Genomic DNA, 24,300 nt, shown 5'->3' on the forward strand with positions numbered 1-24,300 from the left:
TTCCTTGGAAGCAAAAGCTGAGTTTGTGAGGAATGCAAATATTGTGCCACATATCGAGTTCTATGCGGAATTGTACATGCTTAGAATTGCAGAAAATTAGCACCTTTGGCCTTGAATGACAGTTTCTAAGTAACTGCAGCAATATTATTATTATTATTATTATTATTATTATTATTATTATTATTATTATTATTATTTACTGCCAGGAGCAGGGTGGAGTGGACTTTTTGGGTTTTTTTCTTTAAGCACCAAAATGACTTGGCTAGCCATGAGTACTAAGCACCTTGCCTTAAGAGGGCATTTTCCCCCTGTCTGTCAACGAAGAGTTTCGGGTCGATCCTGTTTCTGCCCATGGATTGCCCTTACTAGTTCTACACATTTTTTCTTTAGGAGGGTTCTGAAACATAGCTCCCTTTCCCTTCCAGATAGATTTGTGTTATATCTTCTTACCAATGGGCCTTTGCTTCATGTCATTTATCCATCTCTCTGTTTCTGTCACCATATTTCTTTTTTGCCAAAAACTTTCAAATTCTGCAAAATCTCAGAAAATGTATACACTGAGCAATCCTTAGGAAAATACTTTTCTATGCTATTAATACGCAAGGCCTCTTTTTGCTAGAAATCTAATAAATGCTTTGGATTTGTGTTTCTCAAGCAGCAGCTCTCCATGCCACACATCAGACTACAGTATTTTTGAAATGGAGAGGAATGTAAACAACCTAGTTTGTGCGGTAGATTAGGGTTTAGGGCTGGGGACCAGCTACTTAAAAAGAAGTCAAATATTTTACTGGGTGTGCTCAAGCCCTTAGGTTCTGAAATAAATCTTTTGATTCAGCTTCTGAATTTCTTCCCTCAGGGCAGGATTAGAATCAGAGCGGCGAGTTGGACAGACTCTTTTCATAACAACTTCAAGTACTGGTGTTACTTTAAAATATTTCAGATAATTCACTTTACCTCTTGAAAGCACCATCCACAATGCGGTCCAGAAAGCAAACACTCTTTACAATTCACTGCACTCCCTGGATTACAATTCCCTGCATATAAAAATCAAGGAAATATAATAGATCAGAACACAGCATAATTATTGCAGATAACAAAATGTTCTGGGTATTGTTCCAACTTGACCAAACACAGCCTGCCAGTGTACCCTTTCCACCCTTTGAACTGAATGTCTGTCGATATTCAAAACGGTGACCAAAAAGTGCCCTGAAATTGAAGTCATTATGAAACAAAATTACGCTGAAGCATAGTCTTGACTGAAATGAATATCCAGCTTTTCCCAAGGTGACAACTGGCAAAAAGAAAGATTTGTAAAAAAAAAAAAAATTTGTATGAATCAGTCATTGTGTTCCATGTACTTGATCTCTATCATTTCTGATTCAGCTGGATCATCAGTTCTTTGTGCACCAGACATTTTCTACTGCTGCTACTTTTCTGGAAATTTATTTGTGCTGTAAGTTAAAAATGTATTAGGTTCTATAAAACAGAACAGAATCACAGATGTAGTGTAAATTCTTACACTATTCAATTGTAAAATTAAGCAGTCCTTAGGATTACATTCTATACATAGCCTCGGTAACAGGAACGAAACTCAGTTCAAAACAGCTACACGATAGTCAAGTGGAAAGATACAGCTGCATGCATAACAGGACTAATATACTCGTTTAAAAAAAGTTTTTAAAAGAGCAGGATAGGACATTTTCCCAAAAGTTAATACATCACCTGTGAGCCTTACCTTGTACATAGTTAATTCTTTGCAGGAATAGGAAAAAAAGGCAAAGCAATTCAATCCCCATTCGCTTTCAGATCTGGCTGCACATAAAAAACATATCAAAATTAATTATGTCCAGCGTAATGAGCCCAGTGCAGAAACTTTATGAGAACTTGACGATTGAGAACTTCAGTCCAGGCAGGTTTTAGAAGAAATATTCTCAGTTACCAGAACACTACATTAACATAAAAAAGGCAACAATACAGTGTGCACCTGGATAGGTGAACTGCAAGCTGTGCCTAAGGGCTATCAGCATGGTTATGGAATTCTTTATCTTACTTCCTTGTTTCCCTTATAAGGAAGACAGGTATATAGTCAGAAGAAGGTGGGGGAATTCATACAGGTACAGTCCTGAGTTCCTGGTTGCTGTTTTTAATCCACAGACTTAGCCTTACAGAGCTCATTCGGAACCCATGAATGTTGGAATATAGTGCATTTAGAGTTGATATACAGGCCCAATATCGTTTTTCAAAGATGTTCCCTATGTTAACTGAATGGTAGAATTATTTAGGTAAAATACCTGGAGTGGAGGTGTATAAATCCCATTTTTTCCTCAACTTCCTTGTTGGATATGAACCTTGTAAAACCAGTTCTGAAAAGGGAAAAAAGTATATGTCACCACTGTGTAATCCTAACCAGCAATGTTGGAAGTTGTGATTAAATTTGCAGAGAATGTTGAACTTTGCATTAGAAGGATAAAAAGAGCAAAAGCAAATGTGTGTGGCTAAAAAGTAAAAACTGTTATGAGACACATCTGAATGTCAGCTTGCTGGAATACATTTTGAAATATAATCACTAAGCTTACTAAAATGTTGGCTGGCTAAGGCCCTTGATGTCAGGGACATCGAGCAGCATAGGAGCTATTTTACCTCAGTGGGATTTTGTGTGTGTGTGGAGGTTTCTCTCTGCATGGCTGAGACAGACCTTTTTTGGCTGGGAAAGACTTCTTTCACACATTTATGAGATTTACATATTTACACAAGCAGCATGGGAAATCAACTCTTGTGCCATTTTGTGTGAATGCTCACCAGTATCAACTATCTCACACCCTTTGATCGGCAGGTGACACCTTGGTGGTGGTGAGGCTGCATGGTAGGTATTGGCTCATGACAGGGCCTTTTCAATGGCTGTTCCCTGTTTGTGGAATGCCTTCCCTAGTGAGGTGCAGCTGCCTCTCATTATTGACTTTCATGCATAGTTTAAAAACCCAGGCATTTGATGGCTGAAAGACACTGTTCCTGAGTCACTGAGATCACTGTTCATAGAATGTATTAGCTGTTCACAAATTGCTTTTAAAAATGTTTTACTATTGATGTTGTGGAAATCTCAGACCTTTTGAATCACAGACAGAGGAGGGATGCTGTATTAAAGCCCTTTGCAAATCACTCTTTGAAACAGCCTCCCCTTTAAAGGTTTTTCAAGCATTGAGAAGGCCCAGATGGGAACATGGGAGCTGTCTTAAAGCTCTTTGCAAAAGTGCTCTTTGAAGCAGCAACCGCTCCTTTTAACATTGCTCAAGCAATGTTTAAAGGATAGGGGATGCTGCTTCAAAGAATGTTTTGCATGGATTCTGACAGGTAGTTGGGGCAGCCCACCTAGCCAACATGTATCATAATGACATGTGCCCCCACCCACCGGTTTTATTCTGTAAAGAAAGCATACTTTGGGAATGAATGAAACAATGTGGACATGAAAGAAAGTACTTAAACTAACATAATCCAGTCTGTCCAGTGTCAGAACAGTCAGCATTTCTTCCTCTGATTGATTAAAAACAGTGATTAAGTTTCCTTAGCTATGATGCTGCCTGCCACATGCTGAAGCTTTAGAATTGCCTCCACAAGTTGCTTTCTAACTTTTGTTAGAAATGTTCAACTGACTTTCTTTATTTATTTAAATGAAAGCTAAGTGTCTGGGGCCTGGTATAAGTGTAGCCCTCTGTCAGTGTCCCTGAGAAAGAGAGGAATCATACCTTTTACTTGACCTGTGAAAGGACCTTCCATGTGAACCATTTACAGACCTTTGGTCAAATGTAAGAGTGAATAAGTAGATACCAATTTAGTCATCTCTCAGTGGATTCAATTTATGCAGATTAAGACATGAAAGGGCTGGATTATGCACTACTGGGAAGGCCTAATTTGGCTCTGTGCATGGAGCAGGTGCACTAGACTTATCTCTGCTGTCCATAGATCTCTGAAGAGACCTATATGCATGGCATCCTACATGCATAGGCCAAGATCATGTGGTCGATTGATGGATTTTTATCTGGAAATTGACTGCACAATTTTGGCCTGGACAAAATATTTTGTGCATATAAGGATGGATTTGAAATGATCTTTTGAGTTCAGTTTTGCTGTACTGCTTATACAAGAAGCTCACTGATGTCCCCTGCTCCACTCTCACGTACTGCTTCTCCTAGTACCATGCCCTTCTGACTTAGGGAAGCAGCAAGAAATGTCAAGTTTCACGTTGTTAGGAAAACTATTATTTATCAGGAAATCTCCATTTAGTTTTCCACAACTGATAAAACTTTATCCCTCCTGACATTCCATGTAACGTATTAATTGAAAGTATCACTTGGGGGCAACATTTGCATCATTGCTGAATATATGTGGCATACTGTTTGCAAAATAGTTTCAATCAATCTTGTAATCCAACCCACAGAGAGGAGTGGCAGTTCCTAGCAAAGGAGCGTCTTACCATCTCCAATTTTTCACGCTTTAAAAAAAGCTTTCCAATAAACCACACAGCATGTGTTGTGTGTCTGTTGCTAGAGCTGTGCCAGAGCATCTACTCTTTTCTGCTTTGGATAAAGTTATAACCAACCAAATGGAGGGTTCTCTGCATTTATAGTTTAGACCTTCTGTTCATTTGACCGCAGCAGTCACTATGCATTTAAAATCTCTGAATTTTCCATGTCATTCATGGGTTATCACAGGGTTGCCCCTGTTTGAGAGGCTCATTTGACAACAAGAAACTAAGCCTTTAGTGTTATTGGCCCAGTATTGTGGAATACTCTGCTAAGAGAGATTCAGCAAGCGCCTTCTATTTCAACCTCTAAACACCTGCATTAATGTTTGATGTTTTATCATGTTTTTTATATTCTGTTGGGAGGCAACCAGAGTGGCTGGGGAAACCCAGCCAGATGGGCGATGTATAAATAATAAATTGTTATTATTAATATTATTATGAAAACATTTTTATTCTGCCAAGTCTATGCAGGAATTAAGAACACATCTTTCCACAATACTTAACTGATGTTTGATTTCAATTCTGATTTCATTTTTTCATGTGGTTTTTACGGTATGATTTTATGCAATATTGTAAACCGCTTTTATATTTTTCTGTGAAATAGTGGTATACAATTTTTTTAATAAATAAAAAAAAAATCCCCACTTTCCTGATAACTGAGGGGCACTATTTTCTGAAATAGAAATGGGAAACCTAGGGCACACTTTACTCTTACAGCTGAAAACATTCACATTTAGAGCGCCTCCTTGGCCCAGGACATTTTGCTGCCTGAGGCAAAGGACAGGATGACACTCCTACATACTGTGTTCAGAAGCTAGCATTTAAATCTTACTTTAATACACTGCCAGTGTCTTCTGCTGCAACTGAGGACGGCAGGCTAGTTTAGGGGTATGAAAGGCAAGTTGTGGGGCACACACAGCTGTGTCCTCCAACACCTTGCCACTGCCCCTCCCCACAGCATCTGCTGCCTGAGGCAAGCACAACATTGTGTCTAATGGTTGAGCCAGCCCTGCCTCAAAGGAGACTACCCTTTTCTGTTTCTGCATGTCGGTATTCTGGTTGTCCCTGTTAATTAGAAGATGCACAGCAGACGGTCTCTTTTGAGGTGAGGTAATGCCTCAGAAGAGCTACGTATGCTCCCCTCATACTTGGCAGAGAGATGTAATTACCCTCAAACAGATGAGCAAGGCCTGAGCAGTACATCGTGCAGATACACTGGTGAGGAAAGGGCAAGGCACCCTCTGTGGGAGCAGTACTATTGGGTCACACAAGATATTTTTGTGTGTGGCAGACTAGCATATTCCTCACATTATGGGGATTTTGGGGCCTGTTTGGTGTGCTAAGCACATCAAAGGCACAAGTCCCAGCCAACTATATGCAGTGCTTTTCCCCTGGGGGTACGCACACCCCTAAACATTTTGTGAATTTAAGTTTGGCCTCATTGAGGGGCAGGATTTCAATATGAGTAAGAAAATGAGGGTACCCCTAAACATTTTTTTTAAGAAAAAAAGCACTGACTATATGAAAGAAAAATGTGCTCTCTTTCACTCTCACACACTTTAAATATATCCCTGAATGAATCAAAGAGCAGGATTTTAGATTTTGCTGAAGCACAACTTCCTGAAAACTTTTGTCTCATCCCCAATTGACATCTGAAACAATATCCCTGCTATTTTAGCTCACCCCCGCCCAACATTAAGCTCCAGTCAGCTGCTTTATTACAATGCTATTTATGACCCTTTCCCAGGCTAGAGGCCTTGACTCACCTGTTACCTGAATGGTGAGAGCTATGCCCTTCAGATGATAACTACTGTTCCCTGCATTAAGAGCCTGAATTTATCTGATTAGGCATGAGTAGGAGTCATGGTGAAGTCAGGACACTCAGTGGATCATTTGGGAGGAAAACCCCTTTCACTGCAAGCCATTTCCTTTCTATGGTATTCCTGCTAAGCATTCATTCACTCACTCATGCTTTCATCACTGGCTATATTTATACCCAACTAATGACTCGCAATGCACTTTACCATAAAAAACAAACAAACCAATTTGCAATTAAAATTATTCATGGCATGGAGAACGTGGATAGAGAAACCCCCTCCCTCCCAACACTAGAACTCATGGGCATCCAATGAAGCGGAATATCAGAAGATTCCAGACAGATAAAGGAAAGTTCTCCATCGTGAAGCACATTGTTTAACAATGGAATTTGTACTCACAGGAAACAGAGGTGGCCATATACCTAGATGGAGTTAAAGGAGGATTAGACAAATTCATGGTGGAAAGAGCTTTTGAAGGCTACTAGTCATGATGGCTATGCTCTGCCTCCACAGTTGGAGGCAGTAATGTTTCTGAATACCATTTGCTGGAAACCACAGGAGGGGAGAGTGCTCTTGTACTCAGGGTCATGCTTGTGGTTTTTCCTCAGGCATCTACTTGGCCACCGTGTTTTTAATTATGCCATTTGTGTAATTTATGAGAATTGCTTCAATGTTTTTCTTAAATGTGGGCTATATCTTTACAATTACTTTCTTGCTTTTAAAAAAAATTAAGTGCCCTGTGAATGTTTTCGGTGAAGGGACAGTTCAAAAATAATCAAACGAAGAAATAAATACGTTCCACTGCTGCGAATACTATGGGTTCTTTTGATTCCCTGAGATGAAGTGGCAGGGAGTATAGAAGAGAAGAAATGGAGCAGAAAGGGGGACAAATTTCACATCGCTCTTCACTGGTGAAAGAAAATAGCCAGACATGCAAATGGGATTGACATCTGACCAGGAAAGAAAGAAAGAAAGAAAGAAAGAAAGAAAGAAAGAAAGAAAGAAAGAAAGAAATGGTCTGTTAAAAAACAACAGCAAAGCTTTCAGGCCAGGAAGGTAAATAAGTGGCTAATTTTTGAATAGCTGAATATATTATGTGTAGAGGCAACTTTTCTGTTGTGGCACAGAGCTAAGCCTACCTAAGGCAGCCCTGAGCTGGATGTCATGAAAGGGCAGAAGATAGTTAGTTATTTAATATATTATTGTTGTCTTTGTGCTGCCAGGGTGATGGAGTGATGCATGTGGAATTTACTGGTTCAGACTTGGTTAGGCTCTGGTGCTCTGTGCCTTGACTGGAGGGGATGGAGTGCTATTTACTCCTCCTCAGGCAGCAAAGAGTCTTAGGCTGGCTATAATACAGACCCACCACAGACAACTGGGTGCTGACTCGGGAGAAGAGAGAAATCTGATTCATTTACAAGTGAAAGGCAAACTTAACTAGTTTGCACATTCCAAAACAATAAGAGAACTGAAATACATACATCCTTCAAAACTGGCATCTCTCTGAATTTTGAAGTGCAGGTTCCCAGCCAACTAATGGGTACCAAAATAAGATAAAATGTGCCTATATGTTGAAATGGTGAACAAAAATGTTGCTGAATTTCCATAAGGACTAAAAATAAAATCACAAACTGATGTGGAAATGTGGAAGACTGGAAAAACGAGAAACTCACATTGACGGATTCACCTACCCTTAAGGTTGACCCCAGTTGCAGCTCCCTCTGAACTCTGCCCCCGTTCAGTTACCAACATAGTTTTGATTTCAAGAGTTAATAGCTTTATATGCAAGGGAGTTTACTTCACAAGTCCTAAAGATGACTATTGGAGGAAATATGACTCACAACATCTCTCAAATGGTTCCCTAGGCTGCTTGTAGTGAGGTGCAGTGACATGCCATATTCAGATTGAAAAATCACGTCCTCACCCTCGGTAAACACAAGCCGAGTAATCATACGGGGAAAGAAGCAGGGGGTGGGGGGGGAGCAAGAAAGTAAGCAAACTGAAGAGCGTTTTTAGTTTACATTTATGAGTCACAGTACAATGGCTTCAAAATCATGGAATCATAGAGTTGGACCCAGAGGTTTCTGTAGTTGAAGTTGAACCCTCTGCAATGCAGGAATATGCAGGTGGCCTGAATGGCGATCAAACCCACGACCTTGGCAGGAAATGCCAGCTTGTCTTCTACTGATTTAAAAGTCAGAAGGGTATTTGCTATTTTGCTTAGAGAAATAATATATTAGGGTGTTTTGTGTGTGTGTGTGTGTGTGTGTGTGTGTGTGTGTGTGTGTGTATACCGGTAACTGTTCTGCAGCAGGTTATCAACAGTTCAAAAATATTCCTCAGAAGCTACGGTGTGTGGAATGACAGGCTGTGCACTACTTACATTTTATGTTATATGCATGCTTAATCTGTCCACATCAGTTCTGAAGAAAAGGAAGTCATAGTGCCCCAATCCAAATCAGAAGCCTGTACCAATTTACTTCCCTTTACCCCGTACACACTACTATGCACCCTTAACAATAAAGAGGAGCAACCATAGGAGAGCAAAGAACTGTAGGTGGGTGTTTGTGGGTCAGCATGGAAGTGTTGTTGATGTTTGTTAATGAACTATGTTGTATATCATCTTGAGCTCCTTTGGGAGGAAGGGAGCTAGATAAATAAATAAATACATCAAGGGAGGCGAGAGGCATCCATTACCTGCCAGTTATTCTCTTCCCAGATCCCAGTTGGGTTCTCTAGATGGGAGGGAGCTTATACCTAGGATAATGTCAACTCCTGACAACTTGCCCTAAAATGTGAATATGACATTCTTCAATTGCACAAATAAGGAGAAACAGGGCAGTGGGTGACCAGGGTCAGGGATGAGAAAATAATGACTGTTTGAATGTATGTATCATATGATGTGCAGTGTAATAAGATACATGCTTACTCAGAAATAAGTCCTATTGAGTAAGCCTCCCTAGAGTGGCAATGTAATTCACAGGATTTCAGGACTAGGAAGTGGCTCCTTAAGGTTCATCTTGGGGCTTAAAGGTAATACAATTCCATTCAGCAATACTCCTTAAGCATGACAAGAGCTGAAAGCCACCAGCACTTTTGGTTGGATTCAGATTTAATCAAGTAGCACATATTAGTGCATGAGTTGTGGGTAGCTAGATCACTGGACAGGAGATTACAAGGCTTGGTAAAGACAAAGAGGGGAGGAATTATTGAATGTTATCAGCGTATAGCAAACCTGCCAGTGCAAAGTGTAGACTCACTAAACCACAGGCAGACATGTGCTTGTCATGTGCAGTCCCAAGGACTACTTCACTGACCTGTGGGTGCTGTTAGTTCCACCTAACCCTTCAGGGGCCATTTGTGCCCACATATGAAAGGCATGGGACTCACTCATAAAGGGTAGAGAGGAAAATGACTCTCCTGCCTGTGAGAATACTGTGTTCCAGTGTTTGTTTCTATTGTATTATTATTATTTCTTAATGTGTGCATACACCTAAGAATTACAGTATATGAATTTCAAGCTAGTAAAGAACTTAAGCAACTGAATCATGTATTTTAAAATATTTATATCCTGCCTTTCAACTCTAATAAAATAAAAATTATATTTCACATATATTTGCATGTGTGAAACAGTCATCATACAGAAATCTCAGTACCTACCACATAAATGATAGATTTTTAAAGGATTTACTCTATTGTGGTAAATGGCAGGTTTTTGTACAAGAATTGTTTCATGGGAAAATGAGGAGATTAAATTGCCATGCATGGGCTTACTGTTAAAGAAAAGGATTGCCGACAGTACAACTTCTCCAAGTGGCAGAAAGACTCATATTTAGCAGCAGTTTAGGGTACGGGTGGTGAATCTCAGGCTTCCAGGCCAAATTTGGCCCACAAGGCCATTTCTGTCAAGCCATGTATGCCCACCCCACACCTGATGGTCATATGTGGGGAGCAGGGAGAGGTGCACAATCAGGAGTCTTAAAGTGCTGATGGAGAGTAGAACAAAAGTCTACTAGATCAGCTGTGCTAGTGAGTTCTCCATGGTTAAACTGCTCATGCAAATGATGCCTGCAAAAACCAGGCTTTGGCTCCACAGCACATCAGTTAATTTTGGAACATCAAAGTGCCCTATCTGCTGATGTCATTGTTTCCCCCCCTTTTCTGCTGATGTCATTGTGATGCCAGGTGATTGACAGGTGGCCAGCAAGGCTAGATTAAGTAAAAAGTTCCTCACTCCTGGTGTAGAGCTTGGGGAGTTTGCCCTTATAATTATAGTTGCTGTCGTCTTTTCCAGTGATCTGATGCACTGTTTCTTTTGGCCACCCAACACACTGCTCCATCCTGGACACCTGGGACACTGAAGCACTGCTGGATGAACGGCAGAGAAGAGTCCTTCTTAGCTGTTTTAGAAAACAGCTTGATATACAGGTTGTGTTTATATAAAGTGCTGCCATCTCCTGGTAACATAACTATTTGGCAGGCAAAAATATTACACTGTGGCCTTTGAAGTTTTAGAAATTCAAACTTTGGATTTTACAGACATGACTTACACAATCTTGTGATGTTCAAGCACCTTTTATACATTATGCTTGACTAAGACTTCACGACCTTGGAATGGCTTTTCAAGCATTGCTAAAGGAAGTAATGGAGACAGGAATGGTGAATCCAATTCTAAAAGAAAGAAGGGTACAAATAAACTCTCTCCTGCGGGCTTTCATTTTTTATTTTTTGTTAGTGAAAGAATCCTAAAAATTGGAAAGGGTTTAAGAAATAATATATTATCTTCATTATACAATGTGTAAATGTCAGGATAGACTCTTTAGGTTTGCACAGTGACTAAAATAATGGGGTGAAGGGAGAAATTAGTTCTTGAGCCTTGATTATTTGGTTAGATAGATAGCATGAGTGCTGAATTTCTGTACACACACACATTAACATATCACGAGTACTTCCTACACCAACCTCTCCTTCCCCATCCCCACCTTGCCTCAGTGTGTCCCTGTCCCAGCTACACCCCTCAATGGGATCCTCTTTCTCCTCCCCTTTGTGCTGTCATGGCAATCATGGCAATCAGTAACTGTATATTACAACCCCCCTAAACCACCATGCATTGTCCCGGGAGGGGGGGGGGTTCCTGACCCACTCAGGGCCAAATTTTGGGTGTGTGTGAAGAGGTCATATGTGGGGAGGAGAGGGAGGAAGCCCCAGGCTTCTGCTGACTCTTGGATCACAATATGTGAAGGGAGGTAGGAAGAGGACCAATTCCCTTTGGGTCTTGTTGTCCCCACAGTGCCAAACGATGGCTATTGTGTCCTGTAGCACATCCCTACAGCATCTGAAAAGAACTCTTTTCTTCAAGGGTGATGTCCAAACCGGTACCAATGATCAGGAATCAGCACTGGTAACCACATTCATGTAGGGTGACAATAATACTATAACTCACCAAGACTGATCCCCTGTTTTTGCAAGTCCCAGTTTTAAAAGGAAAGTCCTTGATGTGCTGTCAGTGAAGTTATTTATTCTCTCTCTCATATATATGTATATATATATATATAATCAGGACCACAGCAAAGCATTACATTACATGCTGGGGTTGTCTATCATGAAGAAACTATGACGGATCTTTTATTTTCAACCTCTTATTTCATTTTCAGCTACTCCACCACTACAGGTGCTGGTTTCTTTGCTTTGTAAAGCTTCCAGTTATAAACAACAGCATATTAACTCAATATCTTTTCCTCTTGTATGAAGCAAAATGTTGCTGTTTTTAAAGTTCTTTGGTTTGCTCTTTGGACAAATATGCTCAAGCACATGGCTAGGTAGGTCACCTGGGTGTTTATGACACATCTCTTAATGCAATGGAAAGCACAGACAATATTATCTTTGTCTGGCATGTTCTTCGTGCTACTTTGTGTGCTCCAGGCAATGTGACGAACATTCCTAAAGCTGGTAGGTCTAGCCAGGGGATTTCCTAGGTTTCGTTTATTGTTGTCTTTTAAAAAATTCCTTAGGTAGCTGAAATCATTCTTGCCTTAATAGCTGCCTTCCCCTGCTTGTCCAAAGATCAAGTACAAATTAATGGCTTGACAAAAAGGGCCTTTGCCATACCAGAATGTAACAACGTTGTGTTTTGCATTGTTTGGTACTTAAAATAATGCTATTTGGCTGCTCCCTTTTTGGCTGCTGTCTTTTCTCAATTGTTGAGAATTAGCTGCACTAAAAAAAAGTTGAAAGCTGGTTGTTATAAGAAAAAGTGCACAACTGATTATTTCTCTCTGAGGCCGAAGGAAGTGATATAAGACTTGATGGGAAATACTGGTCAGCTACTGGAAAGTAGCTGACAGTGTAGTAGTTCACTGCTCCCAAAAACGAGAGCTGCAGCAAGTACACAAACACAGAGCAGAACAAAATAAACAAATTCCTTCTAGTAGCAGCTTAGAGACCAACTAAGTTTCTTATTGTTATGAGCTTTCGTGTGCATGCACACTTCTTCAGATACATGCACACGAAAGCTCATACCAATAACAAACTTAGTTGGTCTCTAAGCTGCTACTAGAAGGAATTTGTTCATTTTGTTTCGACTATGGTAGACCAACACGGCTACCTACCTGTAAACAGAGCGGAAGTATCCAGTGTGGTAGCAGGAAAGTGGCTATAATAAGTGTATTGTTTGCATGTTCAGGGTGCCCAGTGGAAGCCTCTGGAAAAGCTTCCATGTGGCTTTCAAAAGAGAATTGGATAAATTCAGGGAGTTTAAGACCTTCAGTGACCACTGTATTCTATCTCCACTGTTGACGGCAGTATGCATCAGTATACTAGTTGCTGGGAATCACAAGTTGGGGATTTCCATAAATACCTGTGTCACCTTGCTGGCTGATTTTTTTTCCTGCTGCTGCTTTCTTTGGCAACTCTGCTCCTCCCTGCGCACCTTCCTGTCCTAGCTAGCTGTTCCTTTCCTCCCCAACCCCTGAGCAGAGTACAAACCCTCTAAAGAAGCCCATTTCAAAAGGACTCACTTCTGCATTGCTACAGGTATGAAAAAGGGAGGAGGTAGTTTGCTGTCTGCTGCCACCCCTCACTTGCTGCCACCATACCCTCCAGTATTTCTCCAATGAAAATAGGGACGTCCTAAGGAAAACACTCCAGGATCAAATTAGAAACTGGGATGGCTTCTGTAAATCCATGACTGTCCCTGGAAAATAGGGAGACTTGGAGGATCTCCTGCCTGCAGCATGTGCCCCTCTTTTACCGCCCCCACCCTCCTGATCTGGCCTGGGTAGATGCCGTATGGAATGCTGCCTATCATCCCTGGCACAGAGAAGCTTTTTAAGTGAATTCCTCTGTGACACCAACATTGTACAAATTGACTTTGCAGAATTCATAAGGGATAAAGTGGAGACATGCAAAGCATGGCATGGGGTAGAGGCTGGTGGGTGGGAATGGAAGGAGAGAGGAGCTCAAAGGATGGGTCAGTGCCATAAGAGTGAAATAGTCTAGTTTGATCATTTCTGGCCCCCGATGTTCTGGTCTAGTGCACTTCCAGTTCAGTCAATGGAAAGCAATTCAGCCCAAACCACTATGTGGGTGAACAGTTACACCCCACAACAGCTGCAGTTTCTTCAAGAACAAAAACCTTTGACCGATTAATTCTTTCCTAGGTTTCTGACTCAGCAAGGCACAAAAAGCTAAAGCCTTTATCCACCTGTTTTCTATGTAAAAGAGATCAGGAATTTTATCATTGGAACTTTCTGCAAGTCTGAAGATAATTCTGTTTTTGGTGTTCATTTGTTTTTAAAGCAATAATAGGCTTAATCACCAAAATGATAACAATCTGAATAAAGAACTTGAAGTCTTGACTGACTTACAGTACATGGTTGCATTTTTGTGGCCAGGCTTCTGTCTCAAGATATACGCCTTTATAATGATCACTAAGACTGCTAATTTATACACACAAATAAGGATAATGACTTTGGATTTTATAATAACCTCGGTCCAGTATATCTGAAGGAGTGTCTCCACCCCCATCATTCTACCCAGACACTGAGGTCCAGTGCCGAGGGCCTTCTGGCGGTTCCCTCACTGCGAGAAGCCAAGTTACAGGGAACCAGGCAGAGGGCCTTCTCGGTAGTGGCGCCCTCCCTGTGGAATGCCCTCCCACCAGATGTCAAAAAGAACAACACCTACCAGACTTTTAGAAGACATCTGAAGCCCTGTTTAGGGGAGCCTTTAATGTTTGATGTATTACAGTATTTTAATATTTTGTTGGAAGCCGCCCAGAGTGGCTGGGGAAGCCCTGCCAGATGGGTGGGGTATGAATAATAAATTATTATTATTATTATTATTATTATTATTATTATTATTATTACATGGAACAAGTTTTAAACAGAAGAGGTATCAATAGAAAAAAATAACAAGTGAAAAGCTATGGTAAAAATATGGTCCTTTTTCAACTTGATTGTTTTCAACAAATATTGAAATTGTTTTCAACAATTATTGTTCAATTGTTGAAAGTATTTAAGGCACTTCTGGTTAATGATTAGCTGATACGATACAAAATCAATACAAAACCAGCACACTGTTGTTTTTAAGATAAGACATAGAATAAAGGCAGCCAGTTGAGTCAATCATAACTTTTGGTTTAACATTTCACAAATATGATGCAATGGTTTGGGATGTTGTTGCTGTCCTAGACTCATACAGTGGTACCTCGGGTTACATACGCTTCAGGTTACATACGCTTCAGGTTACACACTCCGCTAACCCAGAAATAGTGCTTCAGGTTAAGAACTTTGCTTCAGGATAAGAACAGAAATCGGGCTTCAGCGGCACGGCAGCAGCAGCAGCAGCAGCAGCAGCAGCGGGAGGCCCCATTAGCTAAAGTGGTGCTTCAGGTTAAGAACAGTTTCAGGTTAAGAACGGACCTCCGGAATGAATTAAGTACTTAACCTGAGGTACCACTGTACAATTTAATTGCATGCAACTCATTTGTTTGCATTTATAATCTAAAATATATAGAATCTGATAAAACCCCAGGTGCTTTCTGGCTCCCATTGCTTCCTTTTCTACCTCACAGCATTCTCATTGTGGCTTATGCCACTTCACTGCCACAACCATACTCCTCATTGGACTCAGCCAACTCTGTCACTTCTACCTGGATAATCCAGTTTCTCATTTCCTACCAACTTGACCATGATTCCCTAGGAGATGACAGGGAGAAAAGGCTGCAAAGCTGCACTGGAACTGCTCAGGTCCCAACTGCAGTTTGGTCACTCCTGGGCAGTGGCGTAGCGTGGGTTGTCAGCACCCGGGGCAAGGCAAGTAATTTGCGCCCCCTAACCTGTGGATTTGCGCCCCCTAACCCGTGGATTTGCGCCCCCTAACCTGTGGATTTGCCCTAACCCCAGATGTTGCGCCCGGTGCGGCCGGCCCCCCCTGCACCCCCCACGCTACGCCACTGCTCCTGGGAATGTTGAAGATATTTTTAAAAACCTTAAGTTGCATTAACATGTTCAGTGCATATGTGAAGACCACTTGAGTACCCGCCCTCTGTCAGCTGATATTCTTTCTTTGGGAAGCAGCATACTTCCAGGCATCAAGATATTTCATAGTTTTTAACGTTTGTTTCTTTTTCACTCTCAAAGAAAGAAATCAATCTTTTCTGTGTCGTTTACAGAGGGGTGGGGCAACAGGCACTATTGCACATGCCGTTGTCTGTTCATTTGGCTGATTTTCCAGGATCCTGAACTTTTACTCCAGATTACACCTGAAATTCTTGGGTGGTGCTGCAGTGGTAGAGGACGTACCTGGATGTCTCGGGGTGGCTGGCTGTGGTTGCTAGTAGCCATAAAGCAGGGGTGGAGAGCTCCCCCTGCTAATAAGTCCAACCAGGCCTTTCCATTTGGACCAGGAGGCCATTTTGACCAAGCCATGCCCAGCAAAATGTACACTTGATGAGTACACCTGATGTCATATATTACATACCAGTAATTCTGTTGAATTCCCATAGTGCGACTAGCAAGACCTGACAGAGCAGCTCACACTGCCCCCAAATTTTGAAGATGTTGATGCCAAGATACTCATTGCTTTTGCAAAGTAAAAATGGAAATACCTATTGTGGAAGTCCCCCCCCCCTTTTGCTACACACACATCAGCAAAATTTCATTACTTAGGCACTTCAGTGATCTGGCACCATGTGCCAAATTCATGGACTGCCAGGTTGCAGGCATTTTGAATGCTGTCAGCACTAGAAGGCAGTCTGGGTTATGCTGTCTTGCTTCTTACACTGATTTCCTACGTCAACATAGCTGCTGAATCATTCCTACTTAACAACATTCTGTCTGTTATAAAAAGAGTCAGTCAACTAGAGTTAATGTTCAGCCTGATTAATAGGAAATAAATGTCTGAATAGCCAACATAGATAAAATATAATGAGTTTTCCTTTTATTTATGTTCAGGAAAGAATATTAGACATCTGAGTCAGTTTCTATGGAAGACAAATGTGATTTTTGTACTTTTGTTTGCATAGAAAAGGTTCAGACATGAGACCATTTTATAAATACATAAATGACTGTCATGATGTTTTCAGTACCCTCCGCAATTGCTATTTTTCAGAATATTCTTTTGTGGACTAATGATTTACTATAATATCTGTGCTGAAGAGGCACCTTTTAGGTCCCTGAGGTCAAGCAGCTAAAAGTGCTAATTTCATGGTCTAATGTTTTAAAAACTAGGTTAACATACATATTGTATTGGAATACGTTGATATAAGTTTGCTTGACTCTGGGTGAAACCCACCACTGCTGTTCTGCTTGTGGAATGGCTTTTGATCCAGCAGATGTGTCTGTTAACTTAAGAGAAGGGGGTGAGATTTTCTCTTATTTCGCACTTTCTGCTGCTGTATGTATTGGTGCATTCAGATAACAATGTATTGCACAAAGAGTTTTTTTAAAGTGTGTTTTAAGCACCAATATACTTTATACATAGCATAAAAATAACAGCCACTTAAAAACTGCTCCAGAGGGCTGGAGCACCATCCAGAACTGTGTGGAAAGGTTTGCAGGGAAAATCAGGGAAAACCAGTTCCTCTTCTCTAATGTCTGCAGATGCTTCCATTTGATCAAAAGCTGTTCTGAGAATGGATTTCACTGGATTTCACACCTCTGCATTGGATTGTGACTAGTACATACCACTTACAATGCAATAATTTTTCTAAGGCTTTATCCACACAATCCCACAGAGTATACATGAGCTGCATTTTTGCTCCTTTGTGTTCCTGTCTTCATCTCATAAAATACCATATCAAATCTCCATGGAGCAAGAAACAGGCCAGAGGAAAGATACCTTGCTGTGATGCTTTATCAGTTCACATCTTCTGTCTAAGGTGAAACTGATAAGCCTTGTTCTATATGCCTGGGAGACTGTTGTATCAAGAAGGGGGGGAAAGATAATCCAAATATCAAATAAAAGTGGAAAGGAAAAGATCTAGGAAGAGATTGGGTATGGGGAGAGGCGATGTTGTTACTATTTGCTGCTTCTAAAGAGTTACGGGAAGGACGATAGGATATGCTCAATGCATCCTTGAATAACAGTTAACAGCTAAGGCACAGAGGGTTGCTTGGCTATACACAAGAAGCTATGTAACTCATCACTACCGATATCATGGGCCTAAATACCTTCCACTCATACTTGGGCAAGCCAACCAGCACAGCGGCAGTGGATGGATGGAATTCTATGTATCTAATATGGGTTCTAATACTGCTTGGGATATGCTTCCACTTCCTGCCCAGCGTCTGCTGGAGAAACAGCTTCCAATATATCGCTCCATCTATATGAAACGATATAAAATTGTGGAAAATTCTAATATCCCAACTTTTTCATGCATGCATAGCTCATTTAAATGGAACGGGGATGAAGTTGAGGTATAGCTGCCATTTGTAGGTTGGCCAAAATATAGTTTGACAGACTGGAAATAATTCAAGTACCTACCAATGAAATCTGATAGGTATCCTGGATAAATAACTTGCCATATGTTTTCTAGTTAACAGGTAATTTCCAAACATTGGACATGTTTGGTACTGCCTTTAATTATTTTCTAAGGCAGGTTGGGGAACCTCAAGCTCACCAGGTGTTGGTGGACTATAACCCTCCTACTGCCACCTGTGGCTGATGGGAACTGGAGTCCATCAATATCTGGGAGGCAGCAGGTTCACCACCTCTGGCTATAATGCTAGCCAAGCTATAATACAACAGACAGCCTGTTAAACTTTACTAACTCTTGTCTATATCAACATACATTTATTTTATATGATGGGTTTCCCAAAGAGATAACAAAAGGTGACACAACTGCTAGAAGATCTACATTAGTGTGTTTGGAGGAGTGCCCTCTATTGTAACATAGGGCAATAAATTCAACTTGAACTCCATTTTTTGTAGCAGTAAAATGTTCTGACTTTACATGGTTGGCATTCCACATCCCAAACTTATCATGCTGTCTAGAAATTTGGGGATATTTTTTTCTGATATATTAGACATAAGAAGGGAGTGCCATAACAGTTCCTTCCTCTTGTATTAAAGACAAATGATCTCTTCTGCACCCTGTTCCCTGTTCTCCAACACAGGAAACAGTTGGAAGAAAGTTATTGCATAGAAAAACAAATACATCGTTGAGGTGGGAAAATGCGTGAGCATCTGTTAAGTTTTCTAAAGTTATGAACCTTTGAATATTGGATGTTATGCTTGGGCAGTTTATGCAGATGTGCATTCTATGACTATCCCCAGGCTACTCCATCAACATTCTCTGAGTGCAGTGCAATGCTAGGGGTTCCTTCATCTCTGTTTTCACAGATGTGCTCACACACATTAATATTCACTCTCAGGTCCCTGTGTCTATTGGACCTTCCCTTACGCCATCTGTAGGGGCATAGTTATTGTTCAAAACAGCATGCAGGCCAGATCTGACAATGTTATTTATGTGTTCAAAAGGCTGCCATGTGCTCTTTGTACCTCTTAGTTCAGGGCCCAGGGAGGCTGGGGAAAGGGGTGAACATATTTGTAATAGCCATGGCAGCTGATCGAGGTAGCAAAGAGGAATTCTTTTTGGGAGGTAGGGAGCTTTAGGAATATAGGAAGCTGCCTTATACAAAGTCAGATAATTTGTTCATCTGTCCCAGTATTTTCCACATTGTCTGGCAGTGACTCTCCTGAGTTTCGAATAGGGAACATTCCCATTCATACCTGGAGATGTCGGGGATTGAACCTGGGATTTTCTGCAAGCAAAGCAGATGCTCTACCTCTGATCCTTTCCTGTGGCAAGCGTTAAGAACCCTGTTTTGGACATGCTTCATATTAAATTGCACTCCCCCCCCCCAGGCTACTGAGGAGTGGGAAAACAAAGCAAAAAAATGAATGACCAGGGAAATGCAACAAAGAAGCAAAGGCGAGCAAAGAAATGCAAAGCAGTTTAAGAACAGAAAAAGAAGAGAAGAAACAAGTTTAAAAGGTCTGATTGTGCTTGCCCAGCAACTTGAGTACTTTGATGGTAATGCAAAAATAGAGGCCAACATGCACAACCTATGTTATGGTGGTGAATGCTGGGCTGGAATGCACTTGTTGCCAAAAGTCATGGTGTGCAGGCCCATGAGGCAGCAGGGTACACTTGCTCCGGGCCTCAGAGGCTAAGCTGGGCAGGGGGCCTTGCCAGGGGCCTGCTGGACTTACGCTGTTGAGTTTATAACTTTATTGTAACAATATTCATGCCATGGGCCTCAGACAAGCTCTGCACGGTCTTGATGGGGTAGGTGGGTGACAGTGGGTACATCAGCCTGAACCCTATTTATTCTCTCTCTTTTTAGTCATCAGAAGCCATTGCTAAGTGCAGTTGCCTCAGTCTAGATCAAGCTGACCCAAGGTGAAGCCTGTAACATGATGAAGCATTAAAGAGATGCTTCTGCATAGATGTTAAGCTATGGGTGTGACCACACACAGCTTATTATAGGGAATGCCAGGCGAACAGCGGAATGCCAGGGCAAAGCAAAGTTTTTGAGCTGTTCTGAAACAGTGGGGCTAGGCATGACAGTAAACATTCTACTTGTGTGATTCTAGTGGCGTTTCTGAGACAAAATGGTTGCTCAAGTTGATTTTAGGCTTTGTTTCAGCTATTGATTTATTTTCATAAAATTTATATACCGCTTGATTGTAAAAACCAAAAAAGCAAAGCGGTTTGCAAAAAGAATAAAACAATAAAGTTATTAATAAAAACAAAGCTTTTAAAAAAATAAAACCAGCAATAAACTAAAGGCACACCTGCATCCTGTATATCTGGGGAGGCTTTTTAATGCTATAACTTAGCTCTGGAATATGGGAAGAAATAAAATTGAAGAGTGTGACGCTGATCCCATTTCTCATGTATGACTAACCACAGCCAACACCCACATACCTAGGACTCAGAACTTTTCCAGGTTCAGGGATGGTTTCCTGGCATTAGAGATCCTCCTGGCACCTCTTATTTTAGAAATGAAGCACTGCTTGGCATGTGATGCCATTAATTGAAATTGAAATCTGACAAGGGCTCAAGCGTCTCCAGGAAAAAGCTTTTGGCAGTTTCACTTCATGACTCATGCTGTGTGTATGAGATTATATTCATGTCATGATAGTATGCCATGATATTTAGGTTGTACAAATGTCAGTGGGGTTGTAGGTATACTATAATTAAACAGAAAGGACTGGCTGATACATATACGATCAATCACAAGGCAAAATCCAGGCAGGATGGAACAGTTAAACACATACTTATATCTCCCCCTTATCAAGCAACTCACTATTGGTGGGAATATACCCTCAGAAGAAAATCAAAGTTAAGCCCACTGAAGCCCATTTATTTTAATGGAAGAAGTAAGAGGGTGCTTAAATCTCTCCTGTGAAAATGGCTTAAAAGCCTTTGGCCTTCATGTTTGTTCATCAGCAATTTGGGCTGGTCCTCTGGAGCTACTGGGGCACAGCCCTCCAACTGAAAATGCCAAGTATTAAAAAAAAAAATATCCTCAATGTCTAAACATAACTGTTTTCCTGTCCCATACACATATTATATGATGAAACCAGTGCTTCTATATCGGTCTGCTAGGATGATTGTAGGACAAAAGAGTTAATATGTAATCAGTTTATTTGGCCTGCCCAGATAGTTTAGCTTGCAGTTATCTTCTATAATCCTCAGATTAAATGGTTTGAAAAACTGGAGCAGCAAAAATAATAAATACAGCAGCATTGAAGTTAGGCACATTTCTATTTCCAAGCCAAATAGTTTCAAAGGAGCCTCCTTTCCCATTATCTGTGGAATGGAACTCACACCCTCCACTCACAATCTCATTGCTATCTCAAATACAAGGCAGTTTGCAAAGTGCAGGATTTCCTCATATCTTTAAGTTCTCTCTTGAGATACAGTGAAGCAGGAGCACATACTGAACACAACAAAATTGTGTTTGTGGGCTTTTACCTAACGCAAATTCTAATCTGAAATTGTAGTGGAAGTATCTTCAAGAAAGTAGTATATGTCACTGTCTCTCAGATTAAGCATTTATTGTCAGTGCAGCCCACTCCTAAAAAATCTTTGCTTGGAGGTACATACATCCAGTGGGACTTTCCCTTTATAGAAAATTATGTACAATGCATTAATCAAGAGAGAAGGAAGAAAAAGAAGAAAGAGGACAACATAATATGCACAAGAGTTTTCCCCAGTTATAACAAACCAGAATTATGGGACTATATTATCAAATCCATATGGGGCATGGCATTGCAAATCATGTCCATCCCATCCATTTGCCATGCCATCCCACAGTGTTTTTCCATAAAAGTCCATTTGTTAATGGTGATTGCCAATAGAGTACATAAGAAAATATTGCCAAGTTTTATGGAATTTGTTTTTGGGTTTTGTAAAGTCTGGTGCAGAGACACTGGGCTGATCACACATTGAAGTGGAGTACTATTTCTAGATAAGAGTCTGGTCTCATGAGACCATGCTTATGTTTTTTAATACATAAATCTAGAGCCATTTCTTCTTAGTGTGCAATACAAAATGACAAGTGAGTATGCTCAAGAATGCTTATGAAATACAAAGATGTACTATATTTTAGTATATATTTAGTATATTTTAATTTTTTTAAAAAGGGGTATCTTAGTGCCTTCCTTGTATAAAGTATCCAAAAAGCCAGTGGACAAACAAGCATTCAGAGGCAATGAAAGCTGTCCTGACTGAGCCTCAACACCCTGCTGTGAGAAGTATCTCAGTATTACGCAAATGTAAGCAGTACACAAACAAGGGGGTGATTTTCCTTTCCCAATATTGCTCCTTTCTGGGCACATGATTGCCTACTGCTTTCAGTTCTATACACGGGCCTCATAGATCCTAATGCAACGCTGAAGCCTAATATTCTAACGAGTCTACAAAATAGTTCATTTTGGTATAGCAGTGGTGGGAAACCTTTGGCTCTTCAGATGTCATTTCAACTCCCATCAGCCCTGGCCAGCATGGTCAATGGTCAGGGGTGGTGGGAGTTGGAGTCCATCAACATATGGAGGGCCAAAGTTTCCCCTTCATGATTGTATAGCTTTGTATAGTCTTCCAAGCATATTGTGTAAGTTTAAGGATTTCTGACATACGTCGTAATTGGGGTGGGGGGAAATAACAGGTAATTATTTTCAAAATCGGAAAACCTAAATTATATACAAACATTTCCCTTTTCTACTTAGAGGCTTATATGGGGCAATTTGAATCAGAGAGAGAAAAGCCAGAACCAAAATATTCAACTCCCCAGGTGGAAGTCAGAAAACTAGGCAGTTCTATTCATATTGCCTAGTAAACGCTATCAAAGTTGGCTGGATTTCATAAGTGTCATTCAAAATACAGGCCAAAACATTTTAGTCCAGCTGTTGTCAGATGCTGAATCTGACCAGTGCCATGGATCCTATAGGCCTCAAATACATCCATATCACAAGCTGAAAGTTCACATACCAAGTAGATTATTCTTATTTGGTTATTTAGATTTATATCACACTCTGTATAAAAAGATCAGGGTAGCGAGACCAGTTCCTTATCATATATATTATCAAAACCATCTTAGTGAGATAATTTGCGTAGTGTGTGTGTGTGTGTGAATGAAGTGCTACTTCAATGTGTGTGGAAGCAGCAGCAGAGGTAACATTTTGTGGAGGCAAAGAATATTTTCAGGTAGCACATCTGTGTATAGAACTTGTGTTTCTCGAGTGTGGATTTCTTTCTGGAGTCTGTGGACCATCTTAGACAACATCTCCCTAGACTGAAAGCACTTTATCATGAGAAAATGTGTAACATGCTATGTAGATAACCACATGTAGCGAGTGGACATGTGTATGCATAAAAAAGGAAATGTGATCTCATTACACATTATGATCTACATGTTAAAATCTTAAGCATTTTAACTTAAGGTTACCAGATTTTTTTCAATGAAGCCGGGGACACTTTTCAAGTTCCTACTAAGTAGGTGGATTTTGTCAGGGGACTGATTTGTAAATCCAGGGACTGTCTCTGGGAAACGGGGACGTCTGGTAACCTTATCTTAATCATGCATGAAGGCTTCCTTGCTGCCTGCATTTGTGCGGCACACTTGAATTTATTTCCAGGGACAGAGCAAGATAGAACCAGCAACTTAGCAGGCAAGGCTAGGGAGACATCCCTGCTCTCACATTGATTTAATGTGTGACTGCTGCTTCTGAGTTATTCAAGCCCCTTCGCCACGGCAAGGCAGTGATCCATGAAGGGGTCGGAGAAGCTATGAGCTATGCTGTGCAGGGCCACCCAAGATGGACAGGTCATAGTGGAGAGTTTTGACCAAACGTGATCCACCTGGAGCAGGAACTGGCAAGCCACTCCAGTATCCCTGCCAAGAAAACTCCATGGACAAAGACAACAGGCATATAAAAGTTATGACGCTGGAA

The 24,300-nt window shown here is 40.9% G+C and overlaps 1 protein-coding gene across 1 annotated transcript in view; it reads right to left on the reverse strand.

Moving 5' to 3' along the window:
• ITGB6 (integrin subunit beta 6) overlaps positions 1 to 24,300 on the reverse strand; it is a 67,157-nt gene that overhangs the window by 36,327 nt on the left and 6,530 nt on the right. Inside the window, exons 3-5 of the mRNA XM_081871551.1 lie at positions 2,292 to 2,363; positions 1,736 to 1,812; positions 955 to 1,034 (exon numbers count right to left, since the gene is read on the reverse strand). Coding sequence (XP_081727677.1) covers positions 955 to 1,034; positions 1,736 to 1,796 — 141 coding nt within the window. The 5' untranslated portion in view covers positions 1,797 to 1,812; positions 2,292 to 2,363. The remainder of the gene's footprint in view (positions 1 to 954; positions 1,035 to 1,735; positions 1,813 to 2,291; positions 2,364 to 24,300) is intronic.

This window comes from Podarcis erhardii, assembly GCF_964252035.2.
Source record: "Podarcis erhardii genome assembly, chromosome: 1".
Taxonomy (NCBI): Eukaryota; Metazoa; Chordata; class Lepidosauria; order Squamata; family Lacertidae; genus Podarcis; species Podarcis erhardii.